General features: G+C 45.4%; 1 protein-coding gene across 1 annotated transcript in view; it reads left to right on the top strand.

The window, feature by feature from the left end:
- Nucleotides 1-21,373, top strand: part of LOC129812495 (A-kinase anchor protein 6-like) — a 242,923-nt gene that overhangs the window by 142,859 nt on the left and 78,691 nt on the right. The window contains exon 9 of the mRNA XM_055864113.1: nucleotides 16,678-16,824. Within this exon, the coding sequence (XP_055720088.1) occupies nucleotides 16,678-16,824 (147 nt within the window). The remainder of the gene's footprint in view (nucleotides 1-16,677; nucleotides 16,825-21,373) is intronic.

Genomic DNA, 21,373 nt, shown 5'->3' with positions numbered 1-21,373 from the left:
GAATCAGAATGCAGTCTTTCGCCAAAACCATCAAATATTCAGTAGGCTAATTGGGTTTTTAAAAGCTTTCTTGTTTGTTCAGTCTGTAGAATAGCCTTAAACTATTTGACAGATAACCTCCTGCGTATCAAATATAGGCTTCGTTGGCAGTTCCTAAAATCTAGGGAGGATATAGGGAATTGAAGGCATTGAGATTCTGAACTTTATGATTTCAAATATTTTTTTGTCAGCACTTCTGATGGAGTCTAATTATACCATATGCATAATTTTTTTATTTTTATTTATTTAACCTTTATTTAACCAGGTAGGCAAATTGAGAACACGTTCTCATTTACAATTGCGACCTGGCCAAGATAAAGCAAAGCAGTTCGACACATACAACAACACATAGTTACACATGGAGTAAAAACAAACATATAGTCAATAATACAGTGAAAAAAATAAGTCTACAGTATATACAATGTGAGCAAGTGAGGTGAGATAAGGGGGGTGAAGGCAAACAGATATATGTATAAATAAATAAAAATATAAAAAGGCCATGGAGGCGAAGTGAGTACAACACAGCAAGTAAAATAAAAACTAAAAAAAAACACTGGAATGGTTGGTTTGCATTGGAAGAAAGTGCAAAGTAGAGACAGAAATAATGGGGTGCAAAGGAGCAAAATAAATTAATAAATAAATACAGTAGGTAAAGAGGTAGTTGTTTGGGCTAAATTGTAGATGGGTTATGTACAGGTGCAGTAATCTATGAGCTGCTCTGACAGCTGGTGCTTAAAGCTAGTGAGGGAGATAGGTGTTTCCAGTTTCAGAGATTTTTGTAGTTCGTTCCAGTCATTGGCAGCAGAGAACTGGAAGGAGAGGCGTCCAAAGGAAGAATTGGTTTTGGGGGTGACTAGAGAGATATACCTGCTGGAGCGCGTGCTACGGGTAGGTGCTGCTATGGTGACCAGCGAGCTGAGATAAGGGGGGACTTTACCTAGCAGGGTCTTGTAGATGACCTGGAACCAATGGGTTTGGCGACGAGTATGAAGCGAGGGCCAGCCAACGAGAGTGTACAGGTCGCAGTGGTGGGTAGTATATGGGGCTTTGGTGACAAAACGGATGGCACTGTGATAGACTGCATCCAATTTATTGAGTAGGGTTTTGGAGGCTATTTTGTAAATGACATCACCGAAGTCGAGGATTGGTAGGATGGTCAGTTTTACAAGGGTATGTTTGGCAGCATGAGTAAAGGATGCTTTGTTGCGGAATAGGAAGCCAATTCTAGATTTGACTTTGGATTGGAGATGTTTGATGTGGGTCTGGAAGGAGAGTTTACAGTCTAACCAGACACCTAGGTATTTGTAGTTGTCCACATATTCTAAGTCAGAGCCGTCCAAAGTAGTGATGTTGGACAGGCGGGCCGGAGCAGGCAGCGATCGGTTGAAGAGCATGCATTTGGTTTTACTTGTATTTAAGAGCAGTTGGAGGCCACGGAAGGAGAGTTGTATGGCATTGAAGCTCGCCTGGAGGGTTGTTAACACAGTGTCAAAAGAAGGGCCAGAAGTATACAGAATAGTGTCGTCTGCGTAGAGGTGGATCAGAGAATCACCAGCAGCAAGAGCGACATCATTGATGTAAACAGAGAAGAGAGTCGGTCCAAGAATTGAACCCTGTGGCACCCCCATAGAGACTGCCAGAGGCCCGGACAACAGACCCTCCGATTTGACACACTGAACTCTATCAGAGAAGTAGTTGGTGAACCAGGCGAGGCAATCATTAGAGAAACCAAGGCTGTCGAGTCTGCCAATGAGGATGTGGTGATTGACAGAGTCAAAAGCCTTGGCCAGGTCAATGAATACGGCTGCACAGTATTGTTTCCTATCGATGGCGGTTACGATATCGTTTATGACCTTGAGCGTGGCTGAGGTGCACCCATGACCAGCTCTGAAACCAGATTGCATAGCGGAGAAGGTGTGGTGTGATTCGAAATGGTCGGTAATCTGTTTGTTGACTTGGCTTTCGAAGACCTTAGAAAGGCAGGGTAGGATAGATATAGGTCTGTAGCAGTTAGGGTCAAGGGTGTCCCCCCCTTTGAAGAGGGGGATAACCGCAGCTGCTTTCCAATCTTTGGGTATCTCAGACGACACGAAAGAGAGGTTGAAGAGGCTAGTAATAGGGGTGGCAACAATTTCAGCAGATAGTTTTAGAAAGAAAGGGTCCAGATTATCTAGCCCGGCTGATTTGTAAGGGTCCAGATTTTGCAGCTCATTAAGAACATCAGCTGACTGTATTTGGGAGAAAGAGAAATGGGGAAGGCTTGGGCGAGTAGCAGAGGGGAGGGCAGTGCTGTTGTCCCGGGTAGGGGTAGCCAGGTGGAAAGCATGGCCAGCCGTAGAAAAATGCTTATTGAAATTCTCAATTATAGTGGATTTGTCGGTGGTGACAGTGTTTCCTATCTTCAGGGCGGTTGGAAGCTGGGAGGAGGTGTTCTTATTCTCCATGGACTTTACGGTGTCCCAGAACTTTTTTGAATTTGTGTTGCAGGAAGCAAATTTCTGCTTGAAAAAGCTAGCCTTGGCTGTTCTAACTGCCTGTGTATATTGGTTTCTGGCTTCCCTGAAAAGTTGCATATCACGGGGGCTGTTCGATGCTAATGCAGAACGCCATAGGATGTTTTTCTGTTGGTTAAGGGCAGTCAGGTCAGGAGAGAACCAAGGGCTATATCTGTTCCTGGTTCTAAATTTCTTGAATGGGGCATGCTTATTCAAGATGGTGAGGAAGGCATTTTTAAAAAATGACCAGGCATCCTCTACTGACGGGATGAGATCAATATCCTTCCAGGATACCCCGGCCAGGTCAATTAGGAAGGCCTGCTCGCTGAAGTGTTTCAGGGAGCGTTTGACAGTGATGAGTGGAGGTCGTTTGACCGCTGACCCATTACGGATGCAGGCAATGAGGCAGTGATCGCTGAGATCTTGGTTAAAAACAGCAGAGGTGTATTTGGAGGGCAAGTTTGTTAGGATGATATCTATGAGGGTACCCGTGTTTACGGAATTAGGGTGGTACCTGGTAGGTTCATTAATAATTTGTGTGAGATTGAGGGCATCAAGCTTAGATTGTAGGGTGGCTGGGGTGTTGAGCATGTTCAAATTTAGGTCACCTAGCAGCACGAGCTCTGAAGATAGATGGGGGGCAATCAGTTCACATATAGTGTCCAGAGCACAGCTGGGGGCAGAGGGTGGTCTATAGCAGGCGGCAACGGTGAGAGACTTGTTTTTAGAGAGGTGGATTTTTAAAAGTAGAAGTTCAAATTGTTTGGGAACAGACCTGGATAGTATAACAGAACTCTGCAGGCAGTCTTTGCAGTAGATTGCAACACCGCCCCCTTTGGCCGTTCTATCTTGTCTGAAAATATTGTAATTGGGGATAAAAATGTCAGAATTTTTGGTGGTCTTTCTAAGCCAGGATTCAGACACGGCTAAAACATCCGGGTTGGTAGAGTGTGCTAAAGCAGTGAACAGAACAAACTTAGGGAGGAGGCTCCTAATGTTAACATGCATGAAGCCAAGGCTATTACGGTTACAGAAGTCATCAAAAGAGAGCGCCTGGGGAATAGGAGTGGAGCCAGGTACTGCAGGGCCTGGATTCACCTCTACATCACCAGAGGAACAGAGGAGAAGTAGGATAATGGTACGGCTAAAAGCTATGAGAATTGGTCGCCTAGAGCTACCAGAGCAGAGAGTAAAAGGAAGTTTCTGGGGGCGATAAAATAGTTTAAAGGAATAATGTACAGACAAAGGTATGGTAGGATGTGAATACAGTGGAGGTAAACCTAGGTATTGAGTGATGATGAGAGAGATCTTGTCTCTAGAAACATCATTGAAACCAGGTGATGTCATCGCATATGTGGGTGGTGGAACTGCAGGGTTGGATATGGTATAGAGAGCAGGGCTAGAATCTCTACAGTGAAATAAGCCAATAAACACTAACCAGAACAGCAATGGACAATGCATATTTACATTAAGGAGAGGCAAGCTTAATCAAGTGATAAATAAGGGTCCAGTGAGTAGAGGTTGGTTGGGGTCGTGGCGATCCAGACAGCTGGCCGGGTATATGGCTATCGGTAGCAGCATAGGATGGAGGTCTGTTTGTAGATACCTCGTGCGTTTCCGTCGGTAGGTTCCGTGTAGTGGGGTTTTGTTCAGATAGCAGCCGATAAGACAGCTAACGATTAGCGGGCCTCAGATGAGCGTTCAGGTAACGCCGGGACGGAGGTGCCGGTTGGATAAATCCCTCGGGCAGATAACGTCGGCAGTCAGTCGTGAAGGCCCGGTGGGGTTCCGTATCTGCAGCAGCAACAAAGAAGCGGGTCCGGATGGTGATGGAACTCCTCAATAATTCAGAAATACAAATATCGTTGTTGACAAGAGGAACGCATATCATTTACAAGTCTGTCCAGTTGGGCTAAATTCAGGCCTGGGAATTATTCAAGAGATGAATTAGTAAAGCATTTCCCCGACTGGCTCATTGCTTTTTCATCAATGACACTGCAGTTGAACACAACCCAAGTGATTATCATACCCCGGAGAGAGAGCTATGAGAGAGAACAGTGAAGCTTATGCAAAGGTTAGAGCTCTCAGAGAGGAGAAAAACACTTCCTCTTCAGAAGTGATCATTTACATGTATTCATGTTGAATGTGATGGTAAATGAAATTACAATAGGTCCACACACCACATTTTAGAATATAGTATATATTTGTCTCTAATTCAGATGCACATAACGGTTGGTATTTCATATCCAATCCTGTTGAAATAGCACTCTCATGTACACATAGCCAACTTGAAAGCGAAATTCATACAGAAACCAAACATCCATGTTCAGTATTAGCGATTGTATGTTTTAAGGTCTATTTGGTCTTTTACTCATAGAAGGGCAAACAGGTTGAGTCAATATGCTGAGATAAAAGCTGTGGTGGCTGGCAGGCATGAAACACTCTTTGAGTGGGAGGAGGTTCACAGGATAGTGGATTGGGGATGGACGGAGGGCTGGACTGATGAGGGGATGGATGGACTGATGAGGGGATGGGTGGAGGGCTGGACTGATGAGGGGATGGATGGACTGATGAGGGGATGGATGGGGGAAAGGCAGGACTGATGAGGGGATGATGGGTGGAGGGTCAGACTGATGAGGGGATGGATGGAGAGGTGGAGTGATGAGGCAATGGATGGAGGGAGGGATGAGGGGATTGATTGGGGGCCAGTGGTTGGGTCACTAGTATGGTGGTGACTAGACCCCAGGCTAGACAGAGCTCTAGTGTACTTGTTTAAACAGGGATACCCAGGCTAGACTGAACTTTAGTGTACTTGTTTAAACAGGGATACCCAGGCTAGACTGAACTTTAGTGTACTTGTATGTACAGGGATACCCAGGCTACACAGAACTCTAGTGTACTTGTTTAAACAGGGATACCCAGGCTAGACTGAACTTTAGTGTACGTGTATGTACAGGGATACCCAGGGAATTCCTGAGCCTGTCTTTTCTTTCCAGGGCCATGACTCTGAAACCTAGTAGAAGCTTATTTCCTATCCCTCTCTTTACCCCTCTCTTTCCTCTGTCCCCTCTCTTTCCCCTCTCTCTCTATATATATATATATCTTTCTCCCTCCCTCTGTGTCTCTTTAGTTCTCTCTCTCCTCTTCCTCCTCTCCTTCCTCTCTCGTTCTTGTTCTCTCTTTCAACCACCTCCCTCTCATATCCCTCTCTCTACCTCTCTCTTCACTCTCTTACTCCTCCTCTCTCTCAACCCCCCCCCCCCCCCCCCCCTGTTAGCCCATTGAAAAAATAGGATTTCCCCGTAGCTAGGCGATTGAGCAGAATTAGCATTTCATCCAGAAGAAGCACTGTGGGAACTTTGCAAAGTTTACTCATACAGCATGAATGCAATGTTGGGGGGTTGTGCTTGCTGCTCTAATTGTTAGCAAATACTTCCATGGCATTGAAGTTGGCAGAGGGAGAGGGAAAACGCACCGTGACGGGTATAGTGCTGACTTATTAGGAAGACAAATTACAGATGGTTTGGTTGATTTAAGATTGCTTTTAGGCTGAAGGACAATTGTAATGGCATTTTGATGTAGTGATGTCATTTTGTCCCGCTTTTATTTCTCCTTCTGAAGAGAACTGTTTGCTCCTCTGAATGGCAAGGCAAACAACATGGTTGTCTTTTTCTCCTTTCAACGCTGGCCAAAACGTCCAGGGCCTCCGAGTCCGCAGCCAGCCAGCCACAGACAGTCAAATACCCATCCTGCTATGTGCGCCACACTGTAGTTTCCATACTCCCTCTCTCTCTCTATTCGTAGATGGAGCCCCTCCCCAATGCAACGCAGTCACAAACAACATGTACAAACTAACCATGTAGCTTAGAAACAGATAGCGACAAGGTGACTTTTTCCTGTAGATTTAAATATCAACACATTTCCTGTAGTCTTTGTTAGCCACCAAGTCATTAGGAATGACATCCTAATCAGATGGCACTTGATTCTCTATGTAGTACACTACTTTTGACCAGGCCTTTGGTCAAAGTCATGCACTATATAGGGATAGGGAGCCATTTGGGATGCAGCCTCTGTCATCTATTTAGGTAAGCTCCAGCCAACCTGACAGTCAGACACACACACACAGAGAAATGAATACCAAGGCAGAGAACGAAGAAGAAAAAGATCCTTAATTAATACATTTCCATGCCTCAGAACACAGAAATGACACAGAGCTATGCGCCGATCCTAATTTACAATGTCATTGTCTAAATGTGTTTTTCTTTATTTCTAAATTATAATTTTTTTAAATAAAAAAATACCTTTCTAAAAAATACTGATTGAAATGTTAAATCACTTTAAGTTCCCACATAAAAGCATCAGGCTTGGAAATGGTAATACTCTAGGTGGATTGGGACTGTGAGTGAGAGAGTTTCAGTTTGAAGGTGTGTTCTCTGCTCTGTGAAGTAGATCCCCCAGCTCTGAGGCAGTGCTGCAGTGTTGTGGAGCTCCTCAGGGACGCCCCGTCTCACCTGCTGTTTGACGAAATGTGTAGAAGCAGCTCTAGCAGCAATTCAAAGACACTCACTCAGATTGAGGAGAAATATTGAATATAACACAACCAGGGTCAAGTAGCCGCAATGTAAAGATGTTTTCTAACTGCTCAGGGGTTTCCATGCATGGATGGAGTTCTAGACCTATTTCTCCGTTAGCTGAAGCATGTTTCTTCCTAGGAGTCTAGATGCATCAGTAACTATATGAGAAGTGAGTAAACCACAGGAGGTTGGTGGCACCTTCATTGGGGAGGGCGGGCTTGTGGTAATGACTGGAGTGGAATCAGTGGAATGGTACCAAACACATGGTTTCCAGATGTTTGATGCCATTCCATTTGCTCTGTTCCGGCCATTATTATGAGCTGTTCTCACCTCAGCAGCCTCCGCTGGAGCAGACGTTACCAAAATGGTAATGTAAAGGGCTTATCTTTTGATTACTGCGTGCTGTTACAATTCATAGTGATCTGTTTGCATCTTTGTCAGTTTCTTCATTTTCTGCCACCTGACTTTTATAAGACACATTCAGCTTCTCATTATAAAGCACTTTGACCCTAGAGCTCGGCTTGTCAAATACCTCTAGGCTCAATCCCATTATAGATGTCCACGGATGTTGTCGTCGTGTCCCCCCCCCCCCCCCCCCCCCGCCCCCCGCGGCCAGAGAGAGTCGAGGGAGAGAGAGAGAGAGTGAGAGAAGAGAGAGGAGCGGCCACTCCTGATTGCAGCTATTTTCCAAAGGCTTTTTTTCATTCAGTTCAATCCCCCCCACTCTCTCTCTCTCTCTTTCTATCTTGCTCTTTCTCTCCTTCACTGTGGACGGACAGTCAGCCGTGCTCCTAGCCGCTCCAAGGAAGGCTCTTTAATGATCTTTAAAAATTAACAATCAATTGTCTGCTAAGAAATGCTTCGTTTGGACTGAGACATTAAGAGAGAGAGAAAAAGGAGGGAGGGATTTTTATCCGTCCTCTCCCTCGCTCTCTCTCTCTCTCTCTCTCTCTCCCTCGTCCTCATCTTCAAAGTAAACTTTTTCTTGTATTACAGTGACAAAGGAGCCACTGGGTGCTGCCCTTCATCAGAGAGAGGGAGCTCCTCGGCCTGTTTACGAGGCTAGTCTTTTTCAGGGAGGACGCAAGGCGTCTAGAAGGAGGACTGTTGAGGACCTCGATTCAATCCATCCATCCATTCATCCATCCATCCATCTATAGGGTCTAAATTCATCTCCATCGTTCCTTCTCATCAGTCACAATAAGACAGCCCCAATGGTCAGAGAGGAGAGGGTCTGGGAGAGGAGAGGGTCTGGAAGAGGAGAGGGTCTGGGAGAGGAGAGGGTCTGGAAGAGGAGAGGGTCTGGGAGAGGAGAGGGTCTGGGAGAGGAGAGGGTCTGGGAGAGGATAGGGTCTGAAAGAGGAGAGGGTCTGGGAGAGGAGAGGGTCTGAGAGAGGAGAAGGGCTGTGGGAAAACCTTCCACATGGATATAAAATGCTGCTCTTTCGCAGCACAAACCGCTGGTGATTTAATTAGAATTCAATTATTAATGACGAATACTAAAAAAATATACTTTTGGTCATGTAGTGTATGTGGACACCTGCTCGTCGAACATCTCATTCCAAAATCATGGGCATTAATATGGAGTTGGTCCCCCCTTTGCTGCTATAACAGCCTCCACTCTTCTGGGAAGGCTTTCCACTTGATGTTGGAATATTGCTGCAGGGACTTGCTTCCATTCAGCCACAAGAGCATTAGTGAGGTCAATCACTGATGTTGGGTGATTAGGCCTGGCTCTCAGACAGTGTTCCAATTCATCCCAAAGGTGTTCGATGGGGTTGAGGTCAGGTCTCTGCGCAGGCCAGTCAGGTTGTTCCACACCAATCAAGACAAACCATTTATGTATGGACCTCACTTTGTGCACAGGGGCATTGTCATACTGAAACAGGAAAGGGCCTTCCCCAAGCTCCTGACAAACAATTATTGTGCTGACGTTGCTTCCAAAGACAGTTTGGAACTCGGTAGTGAGTGTTGCAACCGAGGACAGACGATTGTTACGCGCTTCAGCACTCTGCGGTCCCGTTCTGTGACGTTGTGTGGCTTACCACTTCGTGGCTGAGCCGTTGTTGCTCCTAGACATTTCCACTTAATAACAATAACAGCACTTACAGTTGACCGGGGCAGTTCTAGCAGAGCATAAATTTGACAAACTGACTTGTTGGAAAGGTGGCATCCTATGACGGTGCCACATTGAAAGTCACTGAGATCTTCATTAAGGCCATTCTACTGCAAATATTTGTCTATGGCGATTGCATGGCTGTGTGCTTGATTTTATACACCTATCATTAACGGTTGTGGCTGAAATAGCCGAATCCACTCATTTGAAGGGGTGTCCACATACTTTTGTATATATAGTGTGCTGCTTATGATCTTCTATTTGATCTTCTATTAGTAGATCAAATATTTGTCATTTCATTTATATCATGGATAATGCAACGTAGGACCATTTAACAATGCATGGCTATGTAATATGATTTCCCAGGTAATTCAAATGGAATAAGCTAGAAGAAAGAAACCTATTCAAAATCTTCAAATGTAATTTACTCGGACAGTTCTGCCAATTTCAAATGACACTGCAGATATAAAATGTTTCCCATCTACTTGAAAGGTACCATGTATACTGCTCAGGTCCGTGTGATATTCATGTACATGGCACATTGTGGAGCAAAGTTATTACAGTATGTCTACTGTTTTATTCAGCTAGACAGGTGGCAGCCAACCCTCCCAGTGTGTTCAGCTGCCTGGTTTATGCTTTCCTGTAGGATATACATTTGTGATTAAACAAGCTGTGCTGCTTAGCGATGCCTACCACCCAACCAAGCACTCCTTCTTGGTCTTCTCACTGAGGCCCAGCCAGGCAAAACGATCCATAGTTTGGGGTTTTTCTCCCTCACAAAAAAAATGGTTGTCTTGGCTGATTGCATTGTTTCTTGTGTTTGTCTGGTAAAGACAAATACCAACCAGGCTTGGAGAGGAGTGGAGCAGTGTGGGCTTGGGGTTTGAACCCTCTCTCTCCTCTCTCTCTCTGTCTTTCTCTCTGTATCTCTCTCTCTCCCTCCCTCGTTCTCACTCTCTCTCGCTCTTTCCTTCTATCTATCTATATCTCTCTCTCACTCTCTTTCCTCTCACTCTCCTCTCTATCAGATTCCTTCACACTGCATGCAGCTGAGCTTAGGACCCAGGGCTGGGATAAAGACTGTCTTTGTTTGCCACTGAATGGCATTAGCCATGGGCTGCCTATGGGGAGAGAGAGAGGGAGAGAGAGAGAGAGAGAGAGAGAGAGAGAGAGGGAGAGAGAGAGAGAGAGAGAGAGAGAGATTATTCAACAAAAGTCCAACTGAGAGTGGTTGTTAAAAAGAGAATAAAAAATATTTTGACCCTGATCACAGAATTTCAAACGAGAAGCTATTGTAACGAGTTAGATGTCCAGCAGCAAGTATTTTTTCCCCAAATATATCAAAGACCCTGCTGTTCCTTTTTTCTTTACCAATCTCTGGGCTGACTGGGTGCTTCTTTGTCTAATGATCCTCTTGAGTTTCTCATTAGCACTCTGGAAATCTGTGTAATGCATCCTTATTGGACAGAATGATGGAGGGAGGGACGTAGAGGGGAGGATTCCGTCTTGCTGTCCACCTAGTGTTATCACTACTGTCTGCAGTTATGCCAGTGACAGAATTCCCATGGTACCTTGGGCCACAGGTCAGAATTCACATTGTATGGGCCAATAGCATCCTACACTTCTCTTGACTCAACCTTTTCTCTGAATTCATGGTTCCCTGAATGATCACATTGTTTATCCAATTTGTTTGCTTCTTTTAAAGTTTTTTTTCGTCTTCTGTGTGTCTTTCATTAAACACAGAAAGATTCCACGCTAGATGAAATCTGGAACAGCCGGTGGAAATTCTCCTGGGTCTGTAGCTGACCCCAGAGTGACTGGGCACCTTGTTCTTTAACACTAAGAAGCAGGGGAAAAAGAAACTCTTGACTCACTGTGAGCTCAATGTGAGCCTTCTATACCAGTTGTAAAATGGCTTATTCTTCTGGTCACCATGGTGACAATTAACAGTGTTTCAAGGCCTTTTGTTCCAGACCCATTTGAGCAGAATTTTTTCAACCGGGGTGATTTTCATTACACACACACTCACACACACGCACGCACGCACGCACGCATGCACGCACGCACGCACGCACACACACACACACAAAACCCCACTCAACAACTTAGTGCTTCCATTTTTCAAAAACAGTCTAGAATTATCTCTGAATCAAGGGTTTGATGTTTTCTTTTCCTCTTAAAGAACACACTGAATATTTCTTCCTGTTCTTTCATGGCTGGAGCTTGTCCATCTATCAGGGAGACAGAGCCCCTCTCTCATCAGCTGCAGGGGCTCTCTCTCTCATCAATGGAGGGTTTCTCTCTCCTCCTCTACTCTCCAGCTCGTCTTCCTCTCCTTTGACTCTGTCAACAGCAAATTGTAGATAGTGAGGATGTTGGCTTGGCACGACGTCAATGAACGCCCCCCCCCCGCCCCCAAATTGATGAAGTAATTATCATCTTTGTTGGCTTTGTTGTCTTTAGACTTTGTTGGTAAAAGAGATCATATTCCCCATAGAGGATTCTCTTGAGCCAATCTCTACCACCACAACATGCTATTTTGCCAGTTAGAGGTGGCTCATTCCATTGCTAGGCTTTACAAGCATTGAGATTTGCAAGCTTAGTATTTACAAGCACTGGAATGTGTGAATATTCTCCTTTAATGTCATCTTTATGATTAATATGTGGTCATGTTTGACCTGTAAAGAATTTTGATTATGTTAAGATGTTAACTGTGAGTTTTCATGGTGCCTGGTTCATGGTGGCTGGCAATGTGTTAACTATATAACTGTGTATAAATTCATTTAAATACGGAGGCATCCAACTCACTTCATGGAGTCGTACTTCTGTTGTCTCAACACATTACAAACTCTGAAAAGAAAAGAAACTTTACTTTAATAGATAAGATGAATCTACAAAAATGCATTAAATGTTTTCATGTATGACTGCATTTCTGCAGACATTTCCAGTCTTTTGTACTTACTCATTAATATGTGGAATGAATTAAAGTTATGATTCCTTGATGATTTTTGCTCATCTTTTTACCACGTGACTCTCTTTTTTTGGTGAGCACACAGTTATATTCCATTGCCCCCACCCCCCACTGACACTATACACCTGTAAATCTAACTTATTTTTCCTAAAACTCTTGTCTTAACAAGCATCAAGTCTTAAAGCTGTGCTCTGGAATGTTGTGCACAGGTGTACTATATTACTTTGTCCTGTGATCCTACCAAAGCTATTTCACAACTTTATTTAAGGTATGCAGATCCTTGGCTATTCTAGCGTTGACACCAGACTGGGGGCTGTAACTCACCAGTGCATTCAGTGTATTTGATCAAAGATCCTTCTCAGCATTAATCTCCCAGTTCTGGATCTCATGCATTTTAATCACTTATCTACTTTATTCTCCTGCAATGTTTTGACTTTCCATCAATGGTGTGCCATTTCTAAACACAAGAAGACTCCTGAAATCAATATTTGCTGTCAGCAAATAAATTGGATTATTTCCTGATAGTTAGAAGGTAACACATTTACTTTTACAGGTGGCACTATTAAACATCAGAAAGGGATGGATAGCTTTAGAGGAAGTGTGATACAGTCTCCAATAAAAAAACAACAATGAAAAATGGTTCCTGGACAGATGACAGTTAGAAAACGGAAAAAACAGTAGCTCATTTAAATATTAAAATGTGGCTGGGCTGTAATGATAAATGACAACCAAAAACTAGAATCAAGTAGCTATTGATGCAGAAAATGAAACGGGAGGGAAGAGAGAGAAATTAACCAAAAATCTGTGAGATTGAAGAGCGTAAATTTTCATACTGTTACAGTAAGCTTTTCCTCAGCAATTTAACTGAAAGTGTCAGTTTTTAAACATATTCCATTCTATAATATGTATAGTTTATCTACACAAAATGTGAGTTCTGTCCAATTACATTCTTGTTGAAAGAATGTATTACTGATGTCCTTCTCTGAAGAAGTTCCTTGTTAGTGTATATACACAAACACAATGTAGGTTTCCATCCAATTGGCGACAGATTTTCATGCAAATATTAAAAAATCTGCATAAAAACAAAATGCTAATTTTCCCACCAGAGATGTTTTCATCAAATGTACTTGTTGCGTCTAAAAGGCTGTTTGTGATGACTTAGTGCACATACATTTCACAGTTAAATTCCCATGTACTGAGTAAAAAATACAAGTTAAATGGGTTTCCATCACATTTTCAACACTTCTGATGGTTTTGACACTGGAAATGTTGCATTATATAGCAAATGTGTCCTGTCTGGTCTCGCACGTGTGCTCCAGCCAACAGCTTGATCGCAGATACAGTGCAGGTATGGCCTACATGATGAGATTATTATGGACGAAAGAGTGAGATTATTTTTATTTCTCAAAAGGATGCCAAGTATTGATCATCATGTCATCAGAATAAGACCTTAGATATTTATGGGAAAGGAGCATCAAGCTCATCACTGCAATTTCACCACTCTGTGAAATTCATCAGAAGTGTAGTTTAATAAACTGCATGCATTCGCAATGGGAGGACTACACAACATATCATCCAGTGACTCCAAGTTTACTTCCATATGATGGTTATTGTATCAATATTTTCACATAAAGGCGTTTCCACCGCCATTTCTCGCATAATCTAGTGTATTTTGTTTTATCGACATTTGGAAAGTTTACCGACAAAATCAGGCCTGTCGTGACGTTTTTCATCCAACATGTAGCTACTGTACTATACAGAGTTGAAGTCAGAAGTTTACATACACCTTAGCCAAATACATATAACTCAGTTTTTCACAATTACTGACATTTAATCCTAGTAAAAATTCCCTGTCTTAGGTAAGTTAGGATCACCACTTTATTTTAAGAATATGTAATGTGTAACGGGCTTCCTCCTTCTCCTCATCCGAAGAGGAGTAGCAAGGATTTGACCAACGTGCAGCGGGTTGTGAATACATAATGATTTATTAGACAAACAACGAAACACGAAAACAAACACTTGGAAAGATTTACAAAATAACAAAACAACGTAGACTGACCTGAACGTAAGAACTTACATGTAACACGAAGAACTCATGAACAGGGAAAAAACAGACTACACAAAAACCGAACGAACAAACATACCGAAACAGTCCCGTGTGGCGCAACATACACAGACACGGAAGACAACCACCCACAACAAACAATGTGAAACAACCTACCTTAATATGACTCTCAATTAGAGGAAACGCCAAACACTTGCCTCTAATTGAGAGCCATACCAGGCAACCCATTAACCCAACATAGAAAACACATAACATAGACTACCCACCCAAATTCACGCCCTGACCAATTAAACACATACCAAAACAACCGAAAACAGGTCAGGAACGTGACAAAATGTCAGAATGGGTCAGTGGGTCAGAAGTTTACATACACTCAATTAGTATTTGGTAGCATTGCCTTTCAATTGTTTAACTTGGGTCAAATGTTTCGGGTAGCCTTCCACAAGCTCCCCACAAGACGTTGGGTGAATTTTGTCCCATTCCTCCTGACAGAGCTGGTGTAACTGAGTCAGGTTTGTAGGCCTCCTTGCTTGCACACGCTTTTTCAGTTCTGCCCACAAATTTTCTATAGGATTGAGGTCAGGGCTTTGTGATGGCCGCTCCAATACCTTGACTGTGTTGTCCTTAAGCCATTTTGCCACAACTTTGGAAGTATGCTTGGGGTCATTGTCCATTTGGAAGACCCATTTGCGACCAAGCTTTAACTTCCTGACTGATGTCTTGAGCTGTTGCTTCAATATATCCACATAATTTTCCTGCCTCATGATGCCGTCTATTTTGTGAAGTGCACCAGTCCCTCCTGCAGCAAAGCACCCCCACAACATGATGCTGCCACCCCCGTGCTTCACGGTTGGGATGGTGTTCTTCGGCATGCAAGCCTCCCCCTTTTTCCTCCAAACATAACGATGGTCATTATGGCAAAACAGTTCTATTTTTGTTTCATCAGACCAGAGGACATTTCTCCAAAAAGTATTATCTTTGTCCCCATGTGCAGTTGCAAACCGTAGTCTGTTTTTTTTATGGCGGTTTTGGAGCAGTGGCTTCTTCCTTGCTGAGCGGCCTTTCAGGTTATGTCGATATAGGACTCATTTTACTGTGGATATAGATACTTTTGTACGTGTTTCCTCCAGCATCTTCACAGGGTTCATTTGCTGTTGTTCTGGGATTGATTTGCACTTTTCGCACCAATGTACGTTCATCTCTAGGAGACAGAACACGTTTCCTTCCTGAGCAACATGATGGCTGCGTGGTCCCATGGTGTTTATACTTGCGTACTATTGTTTGTACAGATGAACGTGGTACCTTCAGGCATTTGGAAATTGCTCCCAAGGTTGAACCAGACTTGTGGAGGTCTACAATATATATTTTACAATATAATATACATTTCTTTTGATTTTCCCATGATGTCAAGCAAAGAGGCACTGAGTTTGAAGGTAGGCCTTGAAATACATCCACAGGTACACCTCCAATTGACTCAAATGATGTCAATTAGCCTATCAGAAGCTACTAAAGCCATGACATCATTTTCTGGAATTTTCCAAGCTTTTTAAATGCACATTCAACTTAGTGTATGTAAACTTCTGACCCACTGGAATTGTGATACAGTGAATTATAAGTGAAATAATCTGTCTGTAAACAATTGTTGGAAAAATGATGTCCTAACCGACTTGCCAAAACTATAGTTTGTTAACAATACATTTGTGGAGTAGTTGAAAAACGAGTTTTAATGACTCCAACCTAAGTGTAGGTAAACTTCGGACTGCAGAAGGCTGGATGGAGACCTGCTTACAGACGCCGAGTTAAACACACACATGCTCAGTTTATGGCACAAAATATCAGCGCTTGTATAATTATAAATGTTTGTTTGCCTTTATGTGCAGCAGGGGGGCTGCAGTGTTCACCAGTGTAATGGATGACATAGTCAGTGCTGTGTTCACCAGTGAAATGGATGACATAGTCAGTGCTGTGTTCACCAGTGCAATGGATGACATAGTCAGTGCTGTGTTCACCAGTGTAATGGATGACATAGTCAGTGCTGTGTTCACCAGTGTAATGGATGACATAGTCAGTGCTGTGTTCACCAGTGTAATGGATGACATAGTCAGTGCTGTGTTCACCAGTGTAACGGATGACATAGTCAGTGCTGTGTTCACCAGTGTAATGGATGACATAGTCAGTGCTGTGTTCACCAGTGTAATGGATGACATAGTCAGTGCTGTGTTCACCAGTGTAATGGATGACATAGTCAGTGCTGTGTTCACCAGTGTAATGGATGACATAGTCAGTGCTGTGTTCACCAGTGTAATGGATGACATAGTCAGTGCTGTGGATCTTGAGCAACTCTGCTCTACAGTATGTACTGTATGTAGTGTGCAGACAATGTCTCAGCCATGTCTCTTCCATGTGTCTGTCCCCAGGGGAACAGTGTAGAGATGAGGATGTGGCTCCCTAAGAAGACACACCTCCTGGGCTGGGCCGAGAGCCTGCAGAGGAGCGGAGCACAGCTGCCCCCGGACTTCCACAAGCGAGTCAATGCCATGACACACAAATGGGACCAGCTACAGGTGAACACACACACACAGTACCTCTATTACACCTCTTCCTCTACTGTTAATGCACCAGATGCAGAAAAGAGTGAGATTGTTTTTATTGTCAAAAGGCAGCCAAGTATGGGGCGGCAGGTAGCGTTGGGCCAGTAACCGAAAGGTTGCTAGATCGAATCCCCGAGCTGACAAGGTAAAGATCTGTCGTTCTGCCCCTGAACAAGGCAGTTAACCCACTGTACCTAGGCCGTCATTGTAAATAAAAATGTGTTCTTAACTGACTTGCCTAGTTTAAAAAAAGGTTAAATAAATTACAAATTAAAAAGGGGGCAGAATGGGTCAACATGATGATATGACCTCTTCTGGGTAACTCATTGTTGCCTGCATAAATAAAACAGTTGATCTGCCTGTCCACCCAGTCAGTTCTGTCAGACTCCTGTGCACTAATGCAAGTCAATATCCCACCTAAGAACCTTGTTGCATTCCAAATGGCAACCTATTTCCGATGTAGTACACTACCATAGGGCTCTGGTCAAAAGTAGTGCACTAAATAGGGAATAGGGTGCCATTTGGGACATAGCCCTTCTCTTTCTTAGCGGGGAACCCTATGGAGATTTAGCTGGCTAGCAGCTCAATTGAAGTGAGTAAATTAGGATAAACCCTGGCCGCTACACCTCTGAAATGATGAACAGGGCTGGGGCTCCTTCTCCTTCTCCCACCCCTAAACCCTGTTATCTATGCAACACATACACAATACAAATCAGGCATCACCAAATGCAGTACAGTAGGTGCCCTGCCTTGTATACCCCGCACCATCCACCCCCCTGTTTAGAGGGGGGTGGCTCATCTTTAAACCCAAGCTTGGATCTCAGCCAGGAAACCAGGAGATGGTATCGGATCGGAGACGACTGCCTGCTCTAGTCTTGATGATCCTGTTAATGGTACGACATGGATGGCTTGTTGATCCTTATCAGACCGACTGGGGTTCAACTGTGTATTGCTCTTGTAGGCTAATTTTAGGTTAATCTCTGATCATCTAATCTCTAAACATGAAAAATATGATTGCCACTCTCAATTAGCAGGGCATGTTCCTGTTCTAGCACTGGTCTCAGCAGCCTCTCTCTCCTCCCATCCATGTCCTCTCTCTCCTCCCATCCGTCCTCTCTCTCTCCTCCAATCCATGCCCTCTCTCTCTCCTCCCATCCATGTCCTCTCTTTCCTCTCATCCGTCCTCTCTCTCTTCCCTAATCCATGTCCTCTCTCTCTCCTCCCATCCATGTCCTCTCTCTCTCCTCCCATCCATGCCCTCTCTCTCCTCCCATCCATGCCCTCTCTCTCTCCAACCATCCATGTCCTCTCTCTCCTCCCATCCATGTCCTCTCTCTCTCCTCCCATCCATGCTCTCTCTCTCCTCCAATCCATGTCATCTCTCTCTCCTCCCATCCATGTCCTCTCTCTCCTCCCATCCATGTCCTCTCTCTTTCCTCCCATCCATGTCCTCTCTCTCTCCTTCCATCCATTCCCTCTCTCTCTCCGCAAATGCATGTCATCTCTTTCCTCCCATCCGTCCTCTCTCTCTCCTCCCATCCATGTCCTCTCTCTCTCTCCTCCCATCCATGTAATCTCTTTTCTCCAATTCATGTCCTCTCTCTCTCCTCCCACACATGTCCTCTCTCCCCTCCCATCCATGCTCTCTCTCTCCTCCCATCCATGTCCTCTCTCTCCTCCCATCCATGTCCTCTCTTTCCTCCCATCCATGTCCTCTCTTTCCTCCCAACTATGTCCTCTCTCTCTCCTCCCATCCATGTCATATCTCTCTCCTCCCATCCATGTCCTCTCTCTCCTCCCATCCATGTCCTCTCTCTCTCCTCCCATCCATGTCCTCTCTCTTTCCTCCCATCCATGTCCTCTCTCTCCTCCCATGCATGTCCTCTCTTTCCTCCCATCCGTCCTCTCTCTCCTCCCATCCATGTCCCCTCTCTCTCCTCCCATCCATGCCCTCTCTCTCTCTCTCCTTCCATCCATGTCCTATCTTTCCTCCCATCCGTCCTCTCTCTCTCCTCCAATCCATGCCCTCTCTCTCTCCTCCCATCCATGCCCTCTCTCTCTCCTCCCATCCATGTCCTCTCTTTCTCCTCCCATCCATGCCCTCTCTCTCCTCCAATCCATGTCCTCTCTCTCTCCTCCAATCCATGCCCTCTCTCTCTCCTCCCATCCATGTCCTCTCTCTCCTCCCATCCATGTCCTCTCTCTCTCCTCCCATCCATGTCCTCTCTTTCCTCCCATCCATGTCCTCTCTACCTCCTCCCATCCATGCCCTCTCTCTCCTCCCATCCATGTCCTCTCTCTCCTCCCATCCATGTCCTCTCTTTCCTCCCATCCGTCCTCTCTCTCTCCTCCCATCCATGTCCTCTCTCTCTCCTCCCATCCATGTCCTCTCTTTCCTCCCATCCATGTCCTCTCTCTCTCCTCCCATCCATGTCCTCTCTCTGTCCTCCCATCCATGTCGTCTCTCTCCTCCCATGCATGTCCTCTCTTTCCTCCCATCCGTCCTCTCTCTCTCCTCCCATCCATGTCCTCTCTCTCTCCTCCCATCCATGTCCTCTCTTTCCTCCCATCCATGTCCTCTCTCTCCTCCCATCCATGTCCTCTCTTTCCTCCCATCCGTCCCTCTCACTCTCCTCCCATGCATGTCCTCTCTTTCCTCCCATCCGTCCTCTCTCTCTCCTCCCATCCATGTCCTCTCTCTCTCCTCCCATCCATGTCCTCTCTTTCCTCCCATCCGTCCTCTCTCTCTCCTCCCATCCATGTCCTCTCTCTCTCCTCCCATCCATGTCCTCTCTTTCCTCCCATCAATGTCCCCTCTCTCTCTTCCCATCCATGCCAACTCTCTCTCTCTCCTCCCATCCATGTCCTCTCTTTCTTCCCATCTGTCCTCTCTCTCCTCCCATCCATGTCCTCTCTCTCTCCTCCCATCCATGTCCTCTCTTTCCTCCCATCCATGTCCTCTCTCTCTCCTCCAATCCATGTCCTCTCTCTCTCCTCCCATCCATGTCCTCTCTTTCCTCTCATGTGTCCTCTCACTCTCCTCCCATCCATGTCCTCTCTCTCTCCTCCCATCCATGTCCTCTCTCTCTCCTCCCGTCCACGTCCGCTCTTTCCTCCAACCCATGTCCTCTCTCTCTTTTCTTCAATTCATGTCCTCTCTCTCTCTCCTCCCACCCATGTCCTCTCTCCCCTCCCATCCATGTCCTCTCTCTCCCCTCCCATCCATGTCCTCTATCTTTCTCCTCCCATCCATGTCCTCTCTATCTCCTTCCATCCATGCCCTCTCTCTCCTCCCATCCATGCCCTCTCTATCTCCTTCCATCCATGCCCTCTCTCTCCTCCCATCCATGCCCTCTCTCTCCTCCCATCCATGTCCTCTCTTTCCTCCCATCCGTCCTCTCTCTCTCCTCCCATCCATGTCCTCTCTCTCTCCTCCCATCCATGTCCTCTCTTTCCTCCCATCCATGTCCTCTCTCTCCTCCCATCCATGTCCTCTCTCTGTCCTCCCATCCATGTCGTCTCTCTCCTCCCATGCATGTCCTCTCTTTCCTCCCATCCGTTCTCTCTCTCTCCTCCCATCCATGTCCTCTCTCTCTCCTCCCATCCATGTCCTCTTTTTCCTCCCATCCATGTCCTCTCTCTCCTCCCATCCATGTCCTCTCTTTCCTCCCATCCGTCCCTCTCACTCTCCTCCCATGCATGTCCTCTCTTTCCTCCCATCCGTCCTCTCTCTCTCCTCCCATCCATGTCCTCTCTCTCTCCTCCCATCCATGTCCTCTCTTTCCTCCCATCCGTCCTCTCTCTCTCCTCCCATCCATGTCCTCTCTCTCTCCTCCCCACCATGTCCTCTCTTTCCTCCCATCAATGTCCTCTCTCTCTCCTCCCATCCATGTCCCCTCTCTCCCCTCCCATCCTTGTCCCCTCTCTCTCCTCCCATCCATGCCAACTCTCTCTCTCTCCTCCCATCCATGTCCTCTCTTTCCTCCCATCTGTCCTCTCTCTCCTCCCATCCATGTCCTCTCTCTCTCCTCCCATCCATGTCCTCTCTTTCCTCCCATCCATGTCCTCTCTCTCTCCTCCAATCCATGTCCTCTCTCTCTCCTCCCATCCATGTCCTCTCTTTCCTCCCATGTGTCCTCTCACTCTCCTCCCATCCATGTCCTCTCTCTCCTCCCATCCATGTCCTCTCTCTCTCCTCCCGTCCACGTCCGCTCTTTCCTCCAACCCATGTCCTCTCTCTCTTTTCTTCAATTCATGTCCTCTCTCTCTCTCCTCCCACCCATGTCCTCTCTCCCCTCCCATCCATGTCCTCTCTCTCTCCCCTCCCATCCATGTCCTCTATCTTTCTCCTCCCATCCATGTCCTCTCTCTCTCCTCCCATCCATGTCCTCTATCTTTCTCCTTCCATCCATGTCCTCTCTCTCTCCTTTCCTATCCATGTCCTCTCTTTCCTCCCATCTATGTCCTCTCTCTCTCTCCTCCCATCCATGCTCTCTCTTTCCTCCCATCCATGTCCTCTCTC

Source organism: Salvelinus fontinalis, chromosome 16 (assembly GCF_029448725.1).
Source record: "Salvelinus fontinalis isolate EN_2023a chromosome 16, ASM2944872v1, whole genome shotgun sequence".
Classification (NCBI taxonomy): domain Eukaryota; kingdom Metazoa; phylum Chordata; class Actinopteri; order Salmoniformes; family Salmonidae; genus Salvelinus; species Salvelinus fontinalis.
The sequence above is the reverse complement of the archived record's forward strand: the minus strand, read 5'-3'. Positions and strand labels throughout refer to the sequence as shown.